The sequence below is a fragment of the Patagioenas fasciata genome, chromosome 2 (assembly GCF_037038585.1).
Source record: "Patagioenas fasciata isolate bPatFas1 chromosome 2, bPatFas1.hap1, whole genome shotgun sequence".
NCBI lineage: Eukaryota > Metazoa > Chordata > Aves > Columbiformes > Columbidae > Patagioenas > Patagioenas fasciata.
The window spans coordinates 110,563,099-110,582,132 of NC_092521.1; the positions used below are offsets into that span (position 1 = coordinate 110,563,099).

At 41.8% G+C, this 19,034-nt stretch overlaps 1 protein-coding gene across 4 annotated transcripts in view; it reads left to right on the top strand.

The window, feature by feature from the left end:
* The window catches only part of EGFR (epidermal growth factor receptor), a 162,568-nt gene extending 145,490 nt beyond the window's left edge, over window positions 1-17,078 (top strand). For 3 of the 4 annotated variants that reach the window (XM_065832985.2, XM_071804701.1, XM_071804700.1), the window contains exons 21-28: window positions 2,866-3,021; window positions 3,876-3,951; window positions 5,154-5,300; window positions 7,277-7,374; window positions 7,831-7,998; window positions 8,093-8,140; window positions 8,238-8,343; window positions 9,365-17,078. In XM_065832985.2, the coding sequence (XP_065689057.1) occupies window positions 2,866-3,021; window positions 3,876-3,951; window positions 5,154-5,300; window positions 7,277-7,374; window positions 7,831-7,998; window positions 8,093-8,140; window positions 8,238-8,343; window positions 9,365-9,741 (1,176 nt within the window). In that variant the 3' untranslated portion in view covers window positions 9,742-17,078. The remainder of the gene's footprint in view (window positions 1-2,865; window positions 3,022-3,875; window positions 3,952-5,153; window positions 5,301-7,276; window positions 7,375-7,830; window positions 7,999-8,092; window positions 8,141-8,237; window positions 8,344-9,364) is intronic. The other variant, XM_065832986.2, reaches the window with a different exon arrangement.
* The last annotated feature ends 1,956 nt before the right edge of the window (window positions 17,079-19,034 follow it).

Genomic DNA, 19,034 nt, shown 5'->3' on the forward strand with positions numbered 1-19,034 from the left:
TGTTGAAAACTTCTTGTGTGCCTTGGAGAATTCCATGCTGAAATCTCTGGGGCCTGGAGATCAAAACTGATGAGTAATAAATATCAGCTCTGTTCTAGCACAGGCTGGCTGTGACCAAAAGACATTGAGACACCTCAGTGCACTGAGTTGGTGCCTGTAGTCTAATTGCAGTAGCCGCAGTGACAAATATAAGACTCATTATCACACCTGGCACTGTTTGCCAAAGAGAAGAGCAACAGACTAAAGTATAGCCTCTAGCCCTTAGCAGCAATATGCTGTGTTTGGAAGGTGGCTAGCCATTTGCAACCATGGAAGAATGGAGCAAAACCAGCAAAAAAATAGCTGCAGTTTGTTGGAGATTTGTCGTATGAGATGGCAGTATCCGCAAAGCCCAGCTGCTTTAATACTGTTTATTTCGGGAATGCCGGTCTGCAAGCTAACCACACACTTACAGCCTTATCCATCCCTCGAGACCTTGTGTACATCCCAGGCTCACCTGGCAGTGGTTTGCTTTCAGGAAACATGCTGAGGACCTCAGAAATGTATCCACCAAAGAGTATACAGAGCACATTTTTCATCTCAGTGCGTGTACTTTTTACAGCGCACTCCGCAGCAAGTGGATTTTAATTCATGCATCCACCCGGGATGTGAACTGCCTTTTTCTGACTCTTTTGCTCTCTTGTTTAAAATCAATTACTGCTCTGTCCTGGTTTCAGCCCCTTTGGTGGATGGAGGCCACATTTCCCTCCTCCTTGTTAATTTTTAAGGTGGCAAAATCAGTCTGCAAAATGATCCTGGGGGCATCTGTTGCCCAAAAGATTGCCATTCACAATTGTTAATTTCTGTTTGATTTTTTTCTTGTCAGTTCAACATTCGCCCATAGCAACCTCTACCCTCTCCAGTGCTGCCTGACCTTCAACTTACTCCTTTGTGCTGCTCCGCACTGAAGTTCCCCTCAAAGCGCTCATAAATCAGTTGTACGTCTTTTTCCCACCAATGTGTCTGGTGTTACTACTCTGATAAAGTGGTGCCAGATTTTTGGACATTCTCTGACTCTTTAAAAATGTACTTTTGGAGAGGAAAAAAATTGAAACAAATATATTTATGTCTGTAACTAACCAGCAGGAGGCAAGTTCCCTGGGAAGCTTATTTTTGTTTCTGTTTTCACAGCTTTGAATTAAGTTTTCTTTGTATCTTTTACAAACATTATCTTTCACTGAGGTACAGAATCCTGTCTTTCAGAGATACTCCATGTGCAGAAACCCTGTGAAGTAACTCTTTGAACACATTGGTCTCACGCTTAATGATGGAAAATGCCTTAAACCCCAGGCCTGCACACAATTAAAGATCTGCTGAGCAGTTCAACATCTTCAGTGTACAGTTATGCATGTGCACAAGTCTTTTAGCCATCAATGTCTTAAACAGCTTAGTGTGGAACTGATATTTTGCCTCTCAGCAGCTTTGCATATTAATAACTCTCTGCGGCAAGTCATGTTTAGCAGGAAATTTTTTGTCCTACTGGGGCTAGATTATGTGATTATTATTTTCTTTAAGATAGAATGTTTTATGTTGGCAACTCAAGATTTTTTGTTTCGAGAGCTCTGCTTGCTAGAGATCTATCTGTGTGATGAAATGCACACTCATAGTGGCATTGTGCCAGTTTGTTTGGGTGGTTTGTTTTGGCAACAACGAGCAGCACATGGGTGAAGTTCTGCTGAGGCACTTGCGTGGAGGATTCCATGGTGGTCCACATTAGCAGTGAGCTTAGGAAGGGGATGGAGGCTGAAAGGGAATTTTTCCCTCCAGTGCTTTGTCATCACATAAACAGGATCATTTTGGTGTTAACTTTGTAGGTTAGAAGTACTTTTTTGTTAATTCTCTCTTCATAAAAATACAAGTGTGTAAGCTACTGCCAACAGAAATCTATGGACTGGGAATAATTGTGGTTTTTAGAAAAGTTCTTCCAGGAAACTTAGAAATCATTAACTTTTTGATTCCATGCACCAAGAGACTGATGTAGGGGGAAAGGGGAATAATTGCTGTGGTCAGAAACGCAGCTGTTCGTTTATGGTTTACAAGTCAAACCGGCACAATTAGTTGTATTCTTCCTCGAGAGGCAGTTGTACCAAAAAAGCACGTATGCTATGGCAAACCCAGTCTGAACATGGGAGACAGTGAAACTGGAATAACGTGCCTTTTCAAAGAGGACTTGAAAATAGATGCAACTCTGAGCTCAGCAGTAAAATGAATTTTTTGAATTTTTTTCCTTTTCTCACATTTGCAGTGGGATGCCTCATTGTTAGCTGGGAGAATGCAGAGTACACTGTAACAAGATACAGAATTGGCAGCTTTGAATGATGAATTTGTTTTTACTTGGACTATTCTTCTAGGTCATTAATGTCTAAATACTCTAAAAGGTTGGCCTGCGTGCTTATGGAAGGTGATAGTTAAATTCTGCACTGTGCCTTCCTGAAGTCACTGGCATTGCACCTGAATGAAGGGTTTGCCCTCTTGTTTGCAAGTCCTATCCTGATTTTATATTTCTTGAACTAAATCCCAAAGGAACCACATCCCGTGCTATAACTGCTACTCTCCATTTTTGCTCCATCACTGCCCTGACACATGGACCCACAAAAAGGTTCCTGGAGAATAACAGTTGCATCTCTGTGTAATTGTGCAAGCACACATCCTCACCCTGCAATAAGCGTCATGTAAATGAAACAGCAAATGTTTTTCCGAAGGGGGTTAAGTTACCGTGTGTTTATGGTGGTGTGTGTACAGTTACTATAGAGCAGCTGAAGTTGGATAACTCGTTTGCGCTCCCAAGCCCAAAATGATGCTTACCAATGGTCTGTTGTATTGCAGGGAATGAACTATTTGGAGGAACGTCGCCTGGTGCACCGTGACCTTGCTGCCAGGAACGTCCTCGTTAAGACTCCTCAACACGTGAAAATCACGGACTTTGGGCTCGCAAAGCTGCTCGGCGCCGATGAGAAGGAGTATCACGCCGAGGGAGGCAAGGTAAAGCTCATCGGAGAATGAACTGCTGCGCGTTCATCTGTGTTTGTGCTTGCACATGAGCCTTAAGCACAGGATAAAAAAGGAGAGTGGGTTTTTCAAAGCGCTCAGTTGCCGTCTCAGCGTGCTGCCTTTGAAGCCTGTGGGAGACCTCTTGAAATCAGCTGAGGCAGCGTCAGGCCAGTGGGACTGCAGTGGGAGCAGAGGTAGCTGAATAGTGAATGCTTTTGAAATTCCCACCCAGAATGCCTGGGAAAAAGCAAGTTTATTAAAAAAACATTTAAAAAAAAATGGCATGGCTGAATTCATCAGTGTAGCCAACAGCAATGACACTGTGCAGTTTATGAAGGGAAAGGGAATGCTGTATATTTATAGCAGAAGAAAGACATGTCAGGCTTGGTTCAACACGCCTTCATGTTGTACTACGTGCTGATGGAGGGAATGTGTCCTGCTGAGAAATTAAAGAGAAGCCGCTTGCAAATATTGCAGAGACCATAAATGGAAGCCATATGAGTGCAGATCAGTCTTTGTCATACAGACTGAGAATGGATTTGTGTCCTGTTATGATAGGAGAAGGTTAAAAAAGTAGTAATTTGACTGTTAAAAATATTGTAAAACTAATTGTAAGATATATTTCTAGTATGCCTAGTATTTCACAAGTTCCCAGGTTCAACATACTAAATGAAAATAATAATGAGGGACTCAAAAATTGCCTGCTCTACTACTCAGATATTTGTGGTGTTGATTGTTTTTTCTCCCTTCTGCAACCAAACTATTGATTTAAACACCACCTGGTGGTAAATATTGCTAAAAAATTTTGGGTCGTCTTCTTAAGGCTTATTTGTGAATTTTCCCAGGTTCCTATTAAATGGATGGCTTTGGAGTCAATTTTACATCGGATTTACACTCATCAAAGTGATGTCTGGAGTTATGGTGAGTCTAAAGCCAGATATAATTTTTGCAAATGGATTGGAAAATTGCAAGATTTGCTAGTGACTCTACACGGCCCTTTTTGCTTCCTATTATGAGAAGACTGAGAGATTAGACATGAACAATGGCCCCAAGTCACCTATTCAACAAAGTAAAATTCCCATGAAATGGCATGCTGATGAGGTGTAAGATGTTTTTCAGAATACGCCTTCAGGTGATGAGCCCTCGGCTGAAAGGGGTGCAGGTAGGAGACCACTCCATTTGCTGAAGTTCTGTTCACACTTTTCTTCAGCAACTTCACATGAAATATAACTGGGCTGACATTAAAGCCACGTAACTAGACGGAGGACTTAAAACCATTGGCCAGTTGGTCAGTGTCAATAAGTGTAACTCTGCTGTGGGCTAAAAAGTTTGTTCTGTCCTGGTATTGAGAGGACAACGCTAAAACGGAAGCAAAGTGATATCCTCCTTAGATAATTAGTTTTATATTTGGTATAGTTCATAAGCCAGTTTCAAAGAAACAGGAGCAGAAAGGAAATATTCAAAGCAACTTCTTCCAAAATTTCCATTCCATGAGATCTTATTTTCCTGAAAAATATTTATTGCAGATGGTCAGATCCTGTGTCCTTTTAGAAAAAGTACAGCCTCTCGTCCTCTTAATCCATTTAAGTATACTGGCATCCAAACTCTTGTTTTGTATCCTAAGCTACCAGACAATCAAAATATCTTCCTCACAAGAGTACGTGGTATGTCAGCAAATGACACTGAGGCAGCTGGTTTACACATCTTTCCAAAACGTCTCTTGCTCGTCTCCAAAGAGACTGTTTTCAAATAAAAAGACAACTTCCATTTTTAAAAACATTTGCTGAGTTGGAGTCAGGAGGTGCTAACCTGCATTTCCTTTCTTTGGGGCTGGGAAGTTTGTGAGATGTTCAACACTGAGATAATAGCTGAGGTTTGGAAAAACAAAAAAAAAAAAGAAAATAGAAAAAAAGAAAAAGAAAGGCAAACCCCCAAAATTTAAAGGAAAGCAGGATGATTCAACCTGTTTTATTAATTTGTGTCTTTTGAAAATCATGTCAGAAAATGCTTTTCCTAGATGGGGCTCTGGCAGTGCAGTGCTCCAGGAGAGCCCCCTCTGCTCCCAGGCCAAGCACCACAGCTCTTGCCAAGGACTCTCATGGTCTTCTCTTTCCACCTTGCAGGTGTGACAGTTTGGGAGCTGATGACATTTGGGTCCAAGCCATACGATGGGATCCCCGCCAGTGAGATCTCCTCTGTCTTGGAGAAGGGCGAGCGTTTGCCCCAACCCCCTATCTGTACCATCGATGTGTACATGATCATGGTCAAATGTGAGTTCACATTTGGGGTTGTGTGTGTTCACCTAAGTTAAATAAGTAGCACAGTTGCCTTTGTTATGTCACATTTGTACATGCTGTGTTTGTGGTGACTGCACAGAAATATGGTTATGTGAAAAGACTGGTGACACCAGAATGTGTCCCTGCAACTCGAACTTTAGCTAGGGGCATGGGATATGGTTTCAGTAGTTGTTGATTTAGCCAAACTAATATTTTTTTCACCATTCACACCACTGGCTGATACTGTAAATTATTTTAAAGTTATATTGTCAGGCAGTATAAATTAGTATAACACCACCCACTTTACCTGAAATTCTAGTTTTGTATGTCTAGAAAATAGAATTAACACTGCCTTCTCCTTCAGGCTCCCCTTTAGTTCAGTAATATGCCCCCCCTTGCAACCACACACATGGATTGTGTGCTTTTTTTACTATAGGAGTTCCAGGACCACAGGCACCACCCTAACGTCAGATGCACATGAGGATCTGTATTTCCTCATCCTGTTTCTTCCTCATTTTTGGATGACACTTTTTCAGCACATGGCTGTTGCTGTAAAGTATAGCACGAGGGCTGGGGTTCTCTGAAGCACTTTTTGACCATTTTTAGGGCACATCAAAGGGCTTCTGGCCCTCAAACCCCTTTTCCATCTATATCAGCTGCTAAAATGTCAAGATTATTACCTGGCTTCCCATGCATCTGTAGGCCATCACTACTGTGAGGATGCTGATAAGCAGCCCACTAGGTGGCATGCTAGACCTTCTCACTGGAGCAAAATGTACCTGTTCCTGAAATAGGAGCCATGCCACCATGAACACCCCACAGAGCAGCACTTTTGGGGAATCCTGGTTTGCACACATGTTGCTTTGTCAGGACGGGCACCACATACGGTGAGCCTGATCCTGTGCTCAGCAGGCCAAGCAGGAACCAGATTCAGATGTGTGCACCTCACCTGGGAGGTGCCCACACCCAAAAGCAGTGTCCTAGAAACTCATCCTCAGAGGTGCTGAACCCTGAACTGAACCCTGGTGCTGAACACTCTGTCTAAAAGCAAGAAGGATTTATTCTTGAATTAGCAGATCGTATTTCTAGCATGGTAAAAAGTCACTGCAAATTATGAGATTTTTGTCTCATGCAAATTTCAGAGTGCATATTATCACTTCATTTCTCCATTTCTATGGATAGGCTGTTTCTTATGAGTTCTTCCAGACACACTGAGCTTGACCTTCATTATTTTTAATTTTAAACACGAGAATCTCTACATCATTTCAGTACCTGATAAAAGAAGGGCGCGTTTCCTAAGTAACATTGCATGTAAAACCACCAGTATCTATATTTGAAATCTCTTCTAGCATTGATCCACACTAAGCTGTAGGATTTGTTTTTGTTGAAGTCGGTTTACTAATTATATACAGCTTAGATATAGTTAATCTTTCAAAATGTCCCCAGTGAGGATGTTTTGAACTTTAGGAGACATCTGGTACAAAGGAAGGCTTCTGCTTGAAGCTTCCCAGGATTTCACAAAGCAGTGCAGTGACTAGACAGTGAAATAACCGTACCTCTGCAGGTTCCCACTGAAGTTAGTCTGCTTTCCCTCCTTCAAGAGCTTTTTCAGAGCAGGCTGGCCACCCATTTGCTATCCTCAGGGCTGATGCGTTGTTATCACTCAGGTGGGACCTGCCTGCCCACACGGAGATAGGCCAGCAGGAGAGGAGACAGGCTCAGCCTCAAGCTTTGCCAACATGGGGTTTTATGACCTCCCTTAGTCTTCCCAAAACTGCCAAGATGTGCATTTTAAATGCTGAAATTCACACCAGTGGCTGGTGAATGAACTTTTTATGGTGGTCCTTTATGAGTAATTCCTTTCTTTGTTCCACACATGGCATGGCTCTTTTTGCTGTTACATTTTAAGCTCTGTATTTGGTCACCAAAACAACTTTATTTGTGCTTTGCTTTCCCTGTCATCTCTCCAGGCTGGATGATTGATGCAGACAGCCGTCCCAAGTTTCGTGAGCTGATAGCAGAGTTCTCAAAAATGGCCCGTGACCCTCCACGCTATCTAGTTATACAGGTACTAAACCCAATGGTAGAAAGACGTCTGATGGGCATTTAATATGAAACCCAAAATGATTCATAATGCATATGAAAACATAAAATATGGATAATTTATGGACAGATTTATCATTGCTTTCCAGGTCTTAACACATTCAGCTAGAGCCACAAAAAGAATTTCAAGCAGTCAGTATTCTCTTAGTACTGGTCCCAGTCTAAGACCAGTAACAACCCATACTGCAGTCCTAAGAGGAGAACAGGATTTGATCCTCCTAAAAATGCAGCTGTTTTACAGCAGCATAGACAGAGATTGCAGGCTCAAATTCCCTTAAATTCTAGGTAAATTTGGTTAAACACACAGATCAAGATTTTGCATCTTGGGCCTCTTGCTGAATTAATTTGTCTCTCAGATAAGGGGATAATGAGGGCTTGAAGGAAATCTGTAAGTCCTCTCTCACTCTGACTTGTCTCACAGGGAGATGATAGGATGCACCTGCCGAGCCCTACAGACTCCAAGTTTTATCGCACCCTGATGGAGGAGGAGGACATGGAAGATATAGTGGACGCGGATGAGTATCTCGTGCCCCACCAGGGCTTTTTCAACAGCCCTTCAACATCCCGCACTCCTCTCTTGAGTTCATTGGTATGAAACTTTTCCTCTGTGAAAACATGACAAGCAATTTTTAGAGTGAACTGCTTCTCAGAATGTCTGTATTTTCTTTCTCTCTCTTTTCAAGAGTGCTACTAGCAACAACTCTGCTACAACATGCATTGACAGGAACGGGGTAAGTGGGGTGACCTCTAAAAACGGAACAACTTCTGTGTGGAGCAACTTCTAGAAAACAGTCCCTTTAATATTGATTTTCTCTGCTTCCAACCTAGCAGGGGCACCCTGTTAGGGAAGACAGCTTTGTCCAGAGGTATAGCTCAGACCCAACAGGCGCTTTCCTGGAGGACAGCATAGACGACAGTTTCCTGCCAGCCCCAGGTGGGTACCTCTCCTGTGTTTCGATCCCACAGGCACTCATTCACAAGCCATTTCGGTGTAAATATAATTATTGTCCTTCCTTTTCTGTGGAAAGGAAGCAATCCAAATGCTTCCTGCTTTTTTTTTTTTTTTTTGTCGTAAATAGGAGGGGAAATGTGTGCACAAATCATTTTCCTAGACTTTATACTTCTACTTCTGGCCATTTCTCATTTCTGCTCCTTCACCAGAGGGGTTCCTCACGTTTGGCATGTGTGCCATCTGGCTGGGGAGTTTGTGTGCGTGGATATATGTTTAAAGCTTGGGAAAATATCCTTTAAAAAACAGGTTTCACCCCTTAAACCATTTCAGCAATACGAACAGCTTTCTGGCAGTTTCCCTGCTTTCAGATGTTGATACACAGAAGGTAGCTCATGGTTTTACATGGACTTACAGCGTAGGCGGTCGAAGATTGAGCCAGTGAGCACCAAGGGAGCTGCTGCTGGGTTATATAGTCATGATGCTTTGTGCCCTTAAAAAAATCCCAACTAACCCTTCCAAGATCATGCCACAGCTGAAAAGGTGAAAGACCCTGCAAGGGATGGCATTAATCTGAAACATGGAGTCTCTGTTAGTAACAGTCCTGTGTTTTCAAGGCATTTTCATCTCTAAACATTTTTCTAAGGAAACAACTTTTGGCAGCGAAGCTCCCTCACTGCCTTTCCAGAACAGTTTCTGGGACATAGCCACCCACACGTCACTAAATTCAGCAGTAGCTATCTCACTCTTTTCGTGGTTCAAGCTGTCTTTCTGTTGCTTTTCAAACTGAATGCCTGAAGATGAACTTCAGGGCAGTGTGTTTGGTGCCATGGCACGGCAGTCGCTGCCTTTGGCTGTCTTCTGCTCTAAGAAGTTCAGTGAGATGCTGCGCACGAAGACCAAATGGCAGCTGGGTTCAGACTACACCTCAAGTGATGCAAATGCCTGCATTAGTTACATGTCTTCATTTTCATTCTTTCTCATTTTTATTTTCTTTTTATTCCAGAGTACGTAAACCAGTTGGTACCCAAGAAAGCATCTGCCTCAGCGGTCCAGAATCCAATCTACAACAACTTCTCTCTCACAGCAAACTCAAAGGTCCCCACGGACTCCAGCTACCAGAATTCACACAGCACAGCTGTGGACAACCCTGAGTATCTCAACACCAACCAGTCTCCACTGGCCAAGACTGTCTTTGAGAGCTCTCCTTACTGGATCCAGGCGGGCAACCACCAAATAAATCTGGACAATCCTGACTACCAGCAGGACTTCTTGCCGAAGGAAACCAAACCTAATGGTCTCTTGAAAGTTCCTGCAGCAGAGAACCCAGAGTACTTGAGGGTAGCAGCACCAAAAAGTGAATACATTGAAGCCTCAGCATGACCATAGAGAATTTCTTCTTGCAGCAAGGAAAGCCACCTGTCTGCTGCAAGAACAGACTCTTGCTTAGAGCGAACAGTGACCATAATGCATCAATAAGCACATCTTTCCTTTTCAGCATGGAGGCTGAAACTGCAGAGCCTATTTGATGGTAGTTTGGGTCTTTTTGTGCCCATTTCCGTGTAATTACTGAGGCACATAGCCTGCATTCAGATGCATGTTGGGATGGAACGGGATATTGCTGGACAGAAGAAATATGGATGCATTCCTTTAATTTTCAAATGGTAGCATGGTAAGAAGCCACTCTGGGATGAACTTGAGAGCTGTACACATTGTACAGTCAAATTCCTTTCTACAGTCTGTATTTTTATAAATGTTTCTAACAGAATTTTTGCATCTTCTACAAGATCAGATTCCCGTACTGCTGGTCTGGCATGTGGTGCTCAGATCACCAGTGGGAAAAAAAATAATGTTACTAAATAGTTTTCAGAAACTCCTGGAACAGAAAGAGTTATTTCAAACCATCGGATTTTTACAAATTGGCTCCATTTACTGCTTCTTGGCACAAACAGGAGAAGTGCATCTGGGGGACTTAGGGGAGATTCTGCCCGGAGCAGTGTGGAGTGGATCAACCTGTGGAAAACTACCAGAAGGAGCAAAATGGCATCACCTACTGACGACTACTGCTAAAAACTGACAGGAGGAACTCACTTCAAAGTCATGGTTATAAAATGCTTGCTAGTCTGTTTTCTGATGGTCAAACACAAGACATTTTTTTTTTCTAATCTCTTATGCAGCTGTCGAGTTGTCAAAATGCCTTTCTTCTTCAACAAAACTGTTAAAGATGTTGCCGTAACTGAAAAATGAAATGTCAAATAATGTTTAACAGACTTAATTAAATGTCAAGGAAATGCAAATGGTGGCAAATTGGAGCATTCATGAGACACACTGGGAGAACTATACTAAATTAAATTTGACTCGGGCAAGAAACACAGGTAGCTCTAGCCAAGCAGTTTTATTTCCCTTCTTAAAGGGACTCAGAGCAGAAATCAGTTTCCCGTATACATTTGGCAAAGAAAAGGGGTATATCAGTGTTACACTTTACTCACTTCAAGGCAGAATACTGCCAGATGCTGTACCACACTGGGGCAGAGACCAGGGCTGGTTGTCTGTCCCTTCAGGGTTACATATTCTGGCAATACAGGAAGGGGCCATGAGGATGAATTAAGGAAAGGAAGAATAATCTGTAGTGATGGAAAATAATATTATCTCCCTCTTCTGAAACACAGGGCTGCCTAGTTCTTCTTTAAAATACCCAGGATCATCTTCTGTTTTCAGTGTAGAATAGGCAGACTAGTCAAGGCTCAGATTTTAGCTTCATAGTATAAATCAATCACATCAGGAAAAGCTGCTACTCTTTCCATGGGCCTGTGAGATAGAACTATTAATGATTCTTCCATCGTTAACATTTCTTATTAATGTAGGAGGAATAAAATGCCTAAAGTATTAATTTAGTCAATCATTTAGATGGGTTCCACCAGGAGCTTGGCAGTGCTATTTTAATCAAACCACCAGATCAGAAACCAAATGCACATTTGGTGATTTTGGAACAAAGGCCCTTAACTAGTTTGATATTGGCAACTTGCTTGAGGGTAGCATAAGCAGCTGAGTTGCAGAGGATATGTAGTCTAAGTAAGTAGCAAGAAATAGTCAAATTTATGTTGCCACTGTGTTTTGAATGTATCAGTATGTTTCATTTTAAGTATTGCATCTGGAGTCCAGGATCAAGCACCAAATCCTCAGAACGTTGTTTTTACAAATTTATTGAGGAATGAAGGGGAAGAACAGTCATGTGAAATGACCCCTTTTGTAAGTAACATGGTGTAAAATGCATTAGCAGCTTGTGTGAGTGTGCAGTAGTTCATCAGCTACACTGCAGTCTCAGGTAGAGAAGTATATTAGGTCAAAATCCAAAGATCGTCCTGTTTGGTACATCTCTGTCACCATGACCAAGTCCCAGGCACAGCAGTAGGGAGGATGTAGTGTTTGACTTCGATTATTACTGGCTTGTATTGAAAACACTAACCAAAATTCAGTTCCCACGTCCAATTAGTGGCAAATTTCTCCTTGCATTCCTGAGAGCAGATTTGTTGTGTTGCTCTCACAACTGTGCAACATGTACACACAGGCAGTACCACTTTTCTCCACCCACCGCCCCAGGAGGAATGTACATGAACACAAAAAAAAGATTGTAACAGAAATCACAGATACTTTTCTGTTTGCTAAATCTGTTGTGTTTCTGAACAGAACAGTAGAAAATCACATAGTGCACGTTTTCCTGCAGAATCTTTCTGACACTTGCACAAAAGAATGTATTTATATTTTGTTTTAGTTTGTTAGCTAAAACAAGAAAGTGACCAAGAAGTAGCGATATGCATCACCAGCATTATGTAGCATGAACATTATTTAATAGAGGTTAATATGCTTGCCCATAACAGTTTAGGACGGATTCAGGAGCGGCTCATTGCTAGAAACAGGGAGATTAATCTAAAAATCAAGCAAAACAAGCTTGAAAGAGCATCACTTTTTGAATGTATTGTTTTTGATGAGAAACGTGGGAAAGAGGGCACAGGACCACAAACTGTCAATACATATGTACAGATTCCAGATTGGTGAGATCAGCTATATTGTAAAGTAGTAAATGGTAGAGATAGTCAATAACCATCCTGTAGGCCATGATTTGCAAATTGGCAGCTCAGAAATTACTCAAAAGCGGGAAAAAAAAAAACAAACTGGGCAGTGTGCTGTAGCCTGTGGGCAGTGCCTGCAGCAGCAGGTACAGTGGCACTGGAAGTGGATGGGATCACCCAGCTGCATGGCTGTTGCTGGAGGCATGGGTGCTACACAGGGTGATGCTCAGAGGGTGACAGACATGAGCAATGTATCAAATGATACACACTGTGATGGAAAAGAAAATTAAAAAATCAATAAGCAGATGAAATTGTCCGGTTTTCCCACTGCAGCGCACTGATCATGTAACAGCAAGGAGCCCCATGCAGATCTTAAATGCTCATAAAGGCAAACATGGTTAGGCAGCATTTCATGGGACCTTGCTGCTGCAGTGTTGCATGGAGTTTAGGCTACTGAATGGGACATAAAAGTTGTGTTTTTACAAATCTTACAAAAAATAAATACACTGCATCTTGAGAGCTTACACACATCAAAGTCCAAAAATAACTTGAAAGTTCTGCTGTTGTTTCTCAGGAGGTGTGGGTAGAAAACGCTGATTTTTAAAACACAATGAAATAGCGATATGTAGCAAGCCACAGCTACTTCTAAAAGCTAACATGGTCTTACCAGTTGAGAAAATAAAAATTTCCCTTCTTACTGTATTTCTCATGGAAGGGAAAATAAAACCACTCACAAGTTAGTGCTTAGCATCTCTTAATCATGAAGCAGCGGTTAATATGGAACTTCTTTTGCAATTATAATTTAAGACTTTTAATAACTGCTAGGCATATGAAAATGTAATAAAGTCAAGAGTCTTCATCTTCGATGTTTTCCAGTGATCTTTGTACAGTGTCAGTGCACTTGACTTCATCTGGGCCTTGGGTTGTTTTCTTCTGCTGCAAAGGGAGTTGGCTTGGGAAATTTCCTTCATGTTGCAATTGATCTTGTCAGGTAAATTCATCCAAGAGGCTGGGGGCTTGCTTTTGTTTCCAGCTGACAGGCAAAAATGCACTGAGTTTTCCAGAGAGAGCAGTTGGAAAGAAATGGTGGTTTCTGGAATACCTCAGGGTGACACCCTGTCCCACCAGTTTCATTGCCAAGATAGCCATGTGAAGCCCTGACATTAGAAAATACAGTCTCCTGGTTTATTTGAAATAAAGCAGTTTGTGTAGGGAGAGTAATGCCAGGTAAGGGGTACAGCCAACCAGTCCATACCTGAGATAGCTGCTGAATTTACTCGGGGACATCACTGAAGCTATTTACTGTTCCTGCAGGTACAGGTGGGAATAGAAACATGGCTCCTGTCCCTGCTACCAGCTTGAAGCGAAGCCCTGTTGCAGGGATTGCTTGTGTGAAAACCAACGTGTGTGGTATTCGTACCGTGGGATAACTCTCTTCCTTGGGAGACGCAGTTAGGGCTACAGCAATATTACAGGGCCTCACACAGCTTAAAGAGATCCCATCACAAGGTGCTTGGGGTGTCCTCCGTATGTCTGGGGGTGCTCCAGGGTGCCAAGGACAAACTCTGCATTTCCAGACGAGTGCTCATTTTTCAGATTCAGAGTTCAACATCTTCTGTTGAGGCAGCTGAACTTCTGTTGAAGTACAACTGCTTCCTCTCCAAATGAGCAGTTACTATACTCTGGCTTTTGTTTCTCTGTGAGAAAACATCTGAATCAGGACAAAGTATGAAAATGTACCTGTGTCCTCTTACCTAATGGAAACCATGTACTCATGAAATGTCAAATCCTGTGTATGACACTTAGCCAGAATGCTTTGTAATATTTGATCACCACTGGTTCGAGTTTTTATATTGGGATCTCATTTTCTACCTTTCTTTTTGTAATTTCTATCTCTTTGTTCTGACATACGACTTTTAAGGAGCCTTTTTAAAATAGGTTTTAAAAAATATTTTTTAAAAAGTATATACAAAAGAAAAACATGGCACCTTCAAGTAGCTTTTCAAATGGGCTGCATTAGGACCAAAGATGTAATGTCTTGTTTTCTTGCTTTAAAGGAATAGGGTATTGATCACAGTATGCACAGCCTCTTAGTATAGGGAAAAGCTACAGATCTCCACTCTTCATTACAGGTGGGCTATACCTCCACTGAGCCAGGAGGGCTTGACAGAATGGTGAGGCCGGTCCATAGAAAACCAAACCAAATATCAGGACCAGGTATTACTTCAGGGCCAGACCTACAACTTCTACTCCATTTCAACTCATTTTCTACTCAGCGCAATAGCTAAACAGCGACACAGTGAAGAAAAAAAAAAGCATGATGTTTTGTCTCAGCATCACGAAAAAATACAGTGATGTGAAGATGAGACGTGATAACTGCTTTCTATGTGAGGAAGTGTGTAGGCAGGCAGTGAGACTTTAAAATGATAACACTTTTGGTTATGTATTACTTTAATTATGTGGGGGAGTTGAAAACACAGTGCTTCCATGATAGGCTTTGCTTTCTGCCACGCATCCTGCCTCCATTCAACATTGTGTGCATTGGCAGATCACTCATGTTACCATGGCCCTGTGGACTGAGAATTGCAGGTCGGTCAGAGGTACTGCATGCAGCTCCTCCTTCTTATACACAGGAGAGAGGAGTACAGCGATAGTAGGCTGTACCACCGTCAGAGATCAAGCAGACCCTCAGCAGCATCCAAACAAAGGGTTTCCTGAGGAAAAATTGATAACTAGAGACCTAGCTGGCAAAAGAGAAGCCACTTCTTACACCACTGAAGTTAGCTGGCAAAATGCCTTTGGCCAGGATTCAAGGCTGGTGCTCCACCAGCTTTCCACTTTTACATGGTGAACATGGGCTGTCCATATGCGTGACAGCCTTGTGGTCTCTCTGTGCCTCTCACTTTGAAGGAACAGATCTTTCTGATCAGTACAATGAAAACTAGAAATCAAACCCGCACCTAACAACTAAACTGGTTGGAGGTTGTTTTTTCCTATGCAGCTGATACAGTACGTTTCCAATCATGTTGGAATTCATCCAGACCCTTCTCCTTACCTTTCACAAGCTAGTTGAAGAGCGTGCATTTCGAACCGCCATCCATTTTATCCTCATATTTTATGAAAGGGAATAAGTGAAGTAGTCTACAATGGTAGGAGGCTTGGCTCACATACCTAGGTTGTTTGTTTAATCTTCCTAATATCATTCCCCCTGAAATTAATGGGATGTTTAACTTGATTACACTGAAAGTATAAAACAAGGCTAATGTCGAGTGATTTTTTTAAAATCCCTCGCAATAATCAGAGATCCTATGGATCCATGGCCCATTTCAGGCTGCTTTTTATTGATACAATCAACCGAGTATAAGTTATAGTGTCTTGGTTTTAATAAACTGTAAAGCAATATATCCACAGATACAGACGGTACCCTCACAGCATTGTAAAGTTACTCAACTATGAAAGCACTATTTGTACAATAACAAACTCTTGACTTTTATATGGTTTTAATGGTTTATACTGTTGATCAAAGATTGTTTGTATATTGAGTGATAAAAATGAGGTGTATATTATTCTTTTTAATTGTTTTTAATTTTGGGGAGAACTTTTATTGTAATATACTGTTGTATTTGGGGGGAAGAAAAATCAGTGGCTGGCTTGTAGGGTGTGTAGCCAGAGAAGAACTCATATTCAGGGTTCTTTATTGATGGACTTAGATTTTTTTTTTTCCGATAAAAGCTGTAAGTTTGGGGATTTATCCAGAGCTTAGTGAAGCTAATAACAGGACCCTTTCCTCTCTCCAAGACTCTTTGGCTCTCTGCCTGCACAGTACTGGAGTTTCATAATGTGAGCAATAATACAGCTAACACTTATGACTGTTGGAAGTGCAATATGAAAGCCCCTGTGCTGCTTATTAGGGCGCTAATAAAAGCTGCTCTTTTGAATTGCATGGCAGGTTCTCACTTCAGTTTTATGACAAAAGCAGAAGCACAGACAAAGCAATCTCTCAGAAGCTCATCTGTGTGTCATTTGGCAGATGAAGCCATACTGCCAGCCATTTATGAATTGCATAGCTATGGGATGTGCAACTGCAAGGCAAGACTCCCCCATCAGGACTGGCAAAATAAAGTCTCAACCAGAGCCACACCGGTGGTGTAAATTGCTGTACTACACTGGGCAGAAAGAGAAATTCTGTTAGCAAAGCCAGTCAAATGAAGCCCCAGGGTCCCCTGAGTTTGATGTTTAATTACACGACTGATGGAACACGTAGCAGACAAATATTGAAGAAATTACAGGGTCTTCATCATAACAGAGCAAAATGCACTGGGTTGGCAAGACAGTGAAGAAGAGAGGAGCTGGAACTGACAGTATGCATTCAGCCTGGATAAGTCCCCAGTATCACAATTAGTAAATTAAATAATTTTTATCTTTTTAGATTAACTTTGTACACAGAAAAAAAAAAAAAGCCACTACCGCACCTTTCTCATTTTCATCTTTCCATCCAGTCCCTTCCAATACATAGGCTGCATGTTTTCCCAGCTCAACTTACTTTATGCAGAAATGATGTAGTCTTAATCTTCATATTACTAGTTCTCAGAAATGTCTGATGCGTATTAATGCATGGTATTTTTATTTTAATAAAAGTAATTAAATAAGTCCTTGCTCTTTTGGCATGTGATTGTTTTCCCCTTTTGGTGACCAGCTAGCTTGGGAAGATTCTATCTAAGCTAGTATTAATATTATGAAGAATAATATACAGTATTAATATTGAGAAGGAAACTGAAGTATATGTTGTACATCCATATGCCTCCTATGTGAGGATCAGAAAACAACTTAGAGATTCAAGAGTCTTTATCAGACAAGAAACAGCTATTCTCCATATTTCACAGAATAATGGGCAGAGCAATGCCTCTGTACTTACCCCAGAAAAGATGGGGACACTGATCGAGATAAATCTGCTGTTAAAGCACTGAAAGAGAGGAAGTTAAAATGAAGAATGGTGTAGGTATTGAGATGTCTGGGTATTTGGGAAGGACAAGCATTCAGAAATTCCACTGAGCTCAGTGCTGCCAACTTTAAATAACTGAAACATAAAAACTGACAAAGGGCGCAAGAGGAGAAGATAGCCAAAGAAATACAGCTGCAGTCTAACCGCCTATCTGCCTTCACAGGATGTGGTAGGTTAAGATAAGATAAAGAAAATTGCTATGTAAGGATAAGAGAGGGATACAAGTCTCTTCCACGTGCTTCGTCATTATCGGCAGCAGCTCTAAGCCAGCCTTGCCCTTCATAGTTACTTGATGGTGAGTCTACTCCAATGTGCTCTTGAAACCAACACAAAAAGACAGACAGGCACCAGGCAGATCCTGGGAGAAACAGTGATCTTTACATGATTAAACAACGTGATTATGCAATAGTTATTAGAGGCAGAATTGATCCCAAATTCGTCTTTGTAAGCATCCTTGTCAGAGTGCTAATTGCATTGGCTTTTCTAATGCTTCTCTTCAACAGGAGCTGGTTCAGATCAATAGGTCACTTCTCCCAGGGGAACAGTGCTCACTGGAAAACTTGAAATCATTATTTAGACAGAGATGAGCCCATTCCAGTGCTGGTAGCTGGGTCAGTTCAGAGGATTTCCACCAGGCTGGTTGCAGGGGGAAGCCAGTGGCAGGAGGGTGGAAGCAGCACATTCAGTCTAGAGACCTCCGTGGTAGCCCTGGCTGCTTCATGGTATGTGACAAAATTTAGCCCCACGAGGACCCAGGGAGATAGGAAAGCATATTACACACAGGTAGGGAAGCAAGAAAAAGAAATGCAAACTGGGCTGATGTGAGATGGCCTAAGGGGAGGGAGCAAATAGGTGGTGTGGCTGCACAAAGGACTATCATGATGGAAAAATAGCATCTTTCTTAAGGACAGAAAGAAAACTTTTGAGGAGGGATGAGCTAAGACAAGACATGTCAGAGGCTTCTGGACTGGTTTGAAAAAAACTGGCATTTTCTTTAAAATAAATCTGCATCAAAATTTGGTCACTGTTGAGTATATTAACACAGCCACCTACCATTTATTTCCTAAGTTATTAACTGGACCCCTTTATACACATTGTTATTTTGTTTCATGACAAAGGTTTGAGCCCTCTGGAGATGTTTTGGATGGGATTAGATGGACTTGCTCAGATGGTCTGTTGGACTTGCTTCCTTCAGTAGAGGAGGATGTAGCAAGTGGTATTTTGGGCAGTGCCGCAGGAAGATAAGTGCCTGTGGATCCTACCTGGAAGTAGGGAGGACAAGCACAGGCTGTAGGAAAGAGACAGTTTGGAGCAAGTACCTGTTTTTGAGCCCATGTTTTAAGACTTCAGCTGCAGTGATGGCGGCCTGTTATACACCTCCCTTGACAGAGGGTGAGTGTGATTTCACAAACATTAGCTCTGTAGCTGAACGGCATACAAGCATGTGTACTGCATGTTTCTTAGCAAGGTTTCTTAGGCACCCAGCTCACTTAGGTCTCTCTAAAACTGACCTGTTAGATTTTGCATGAAAAAGAAGACCTCTGAACAAAGAATGACTTCTACAAAGAGATGCTGGATATGTGGCCTTCTGCTCTAACCGTTCT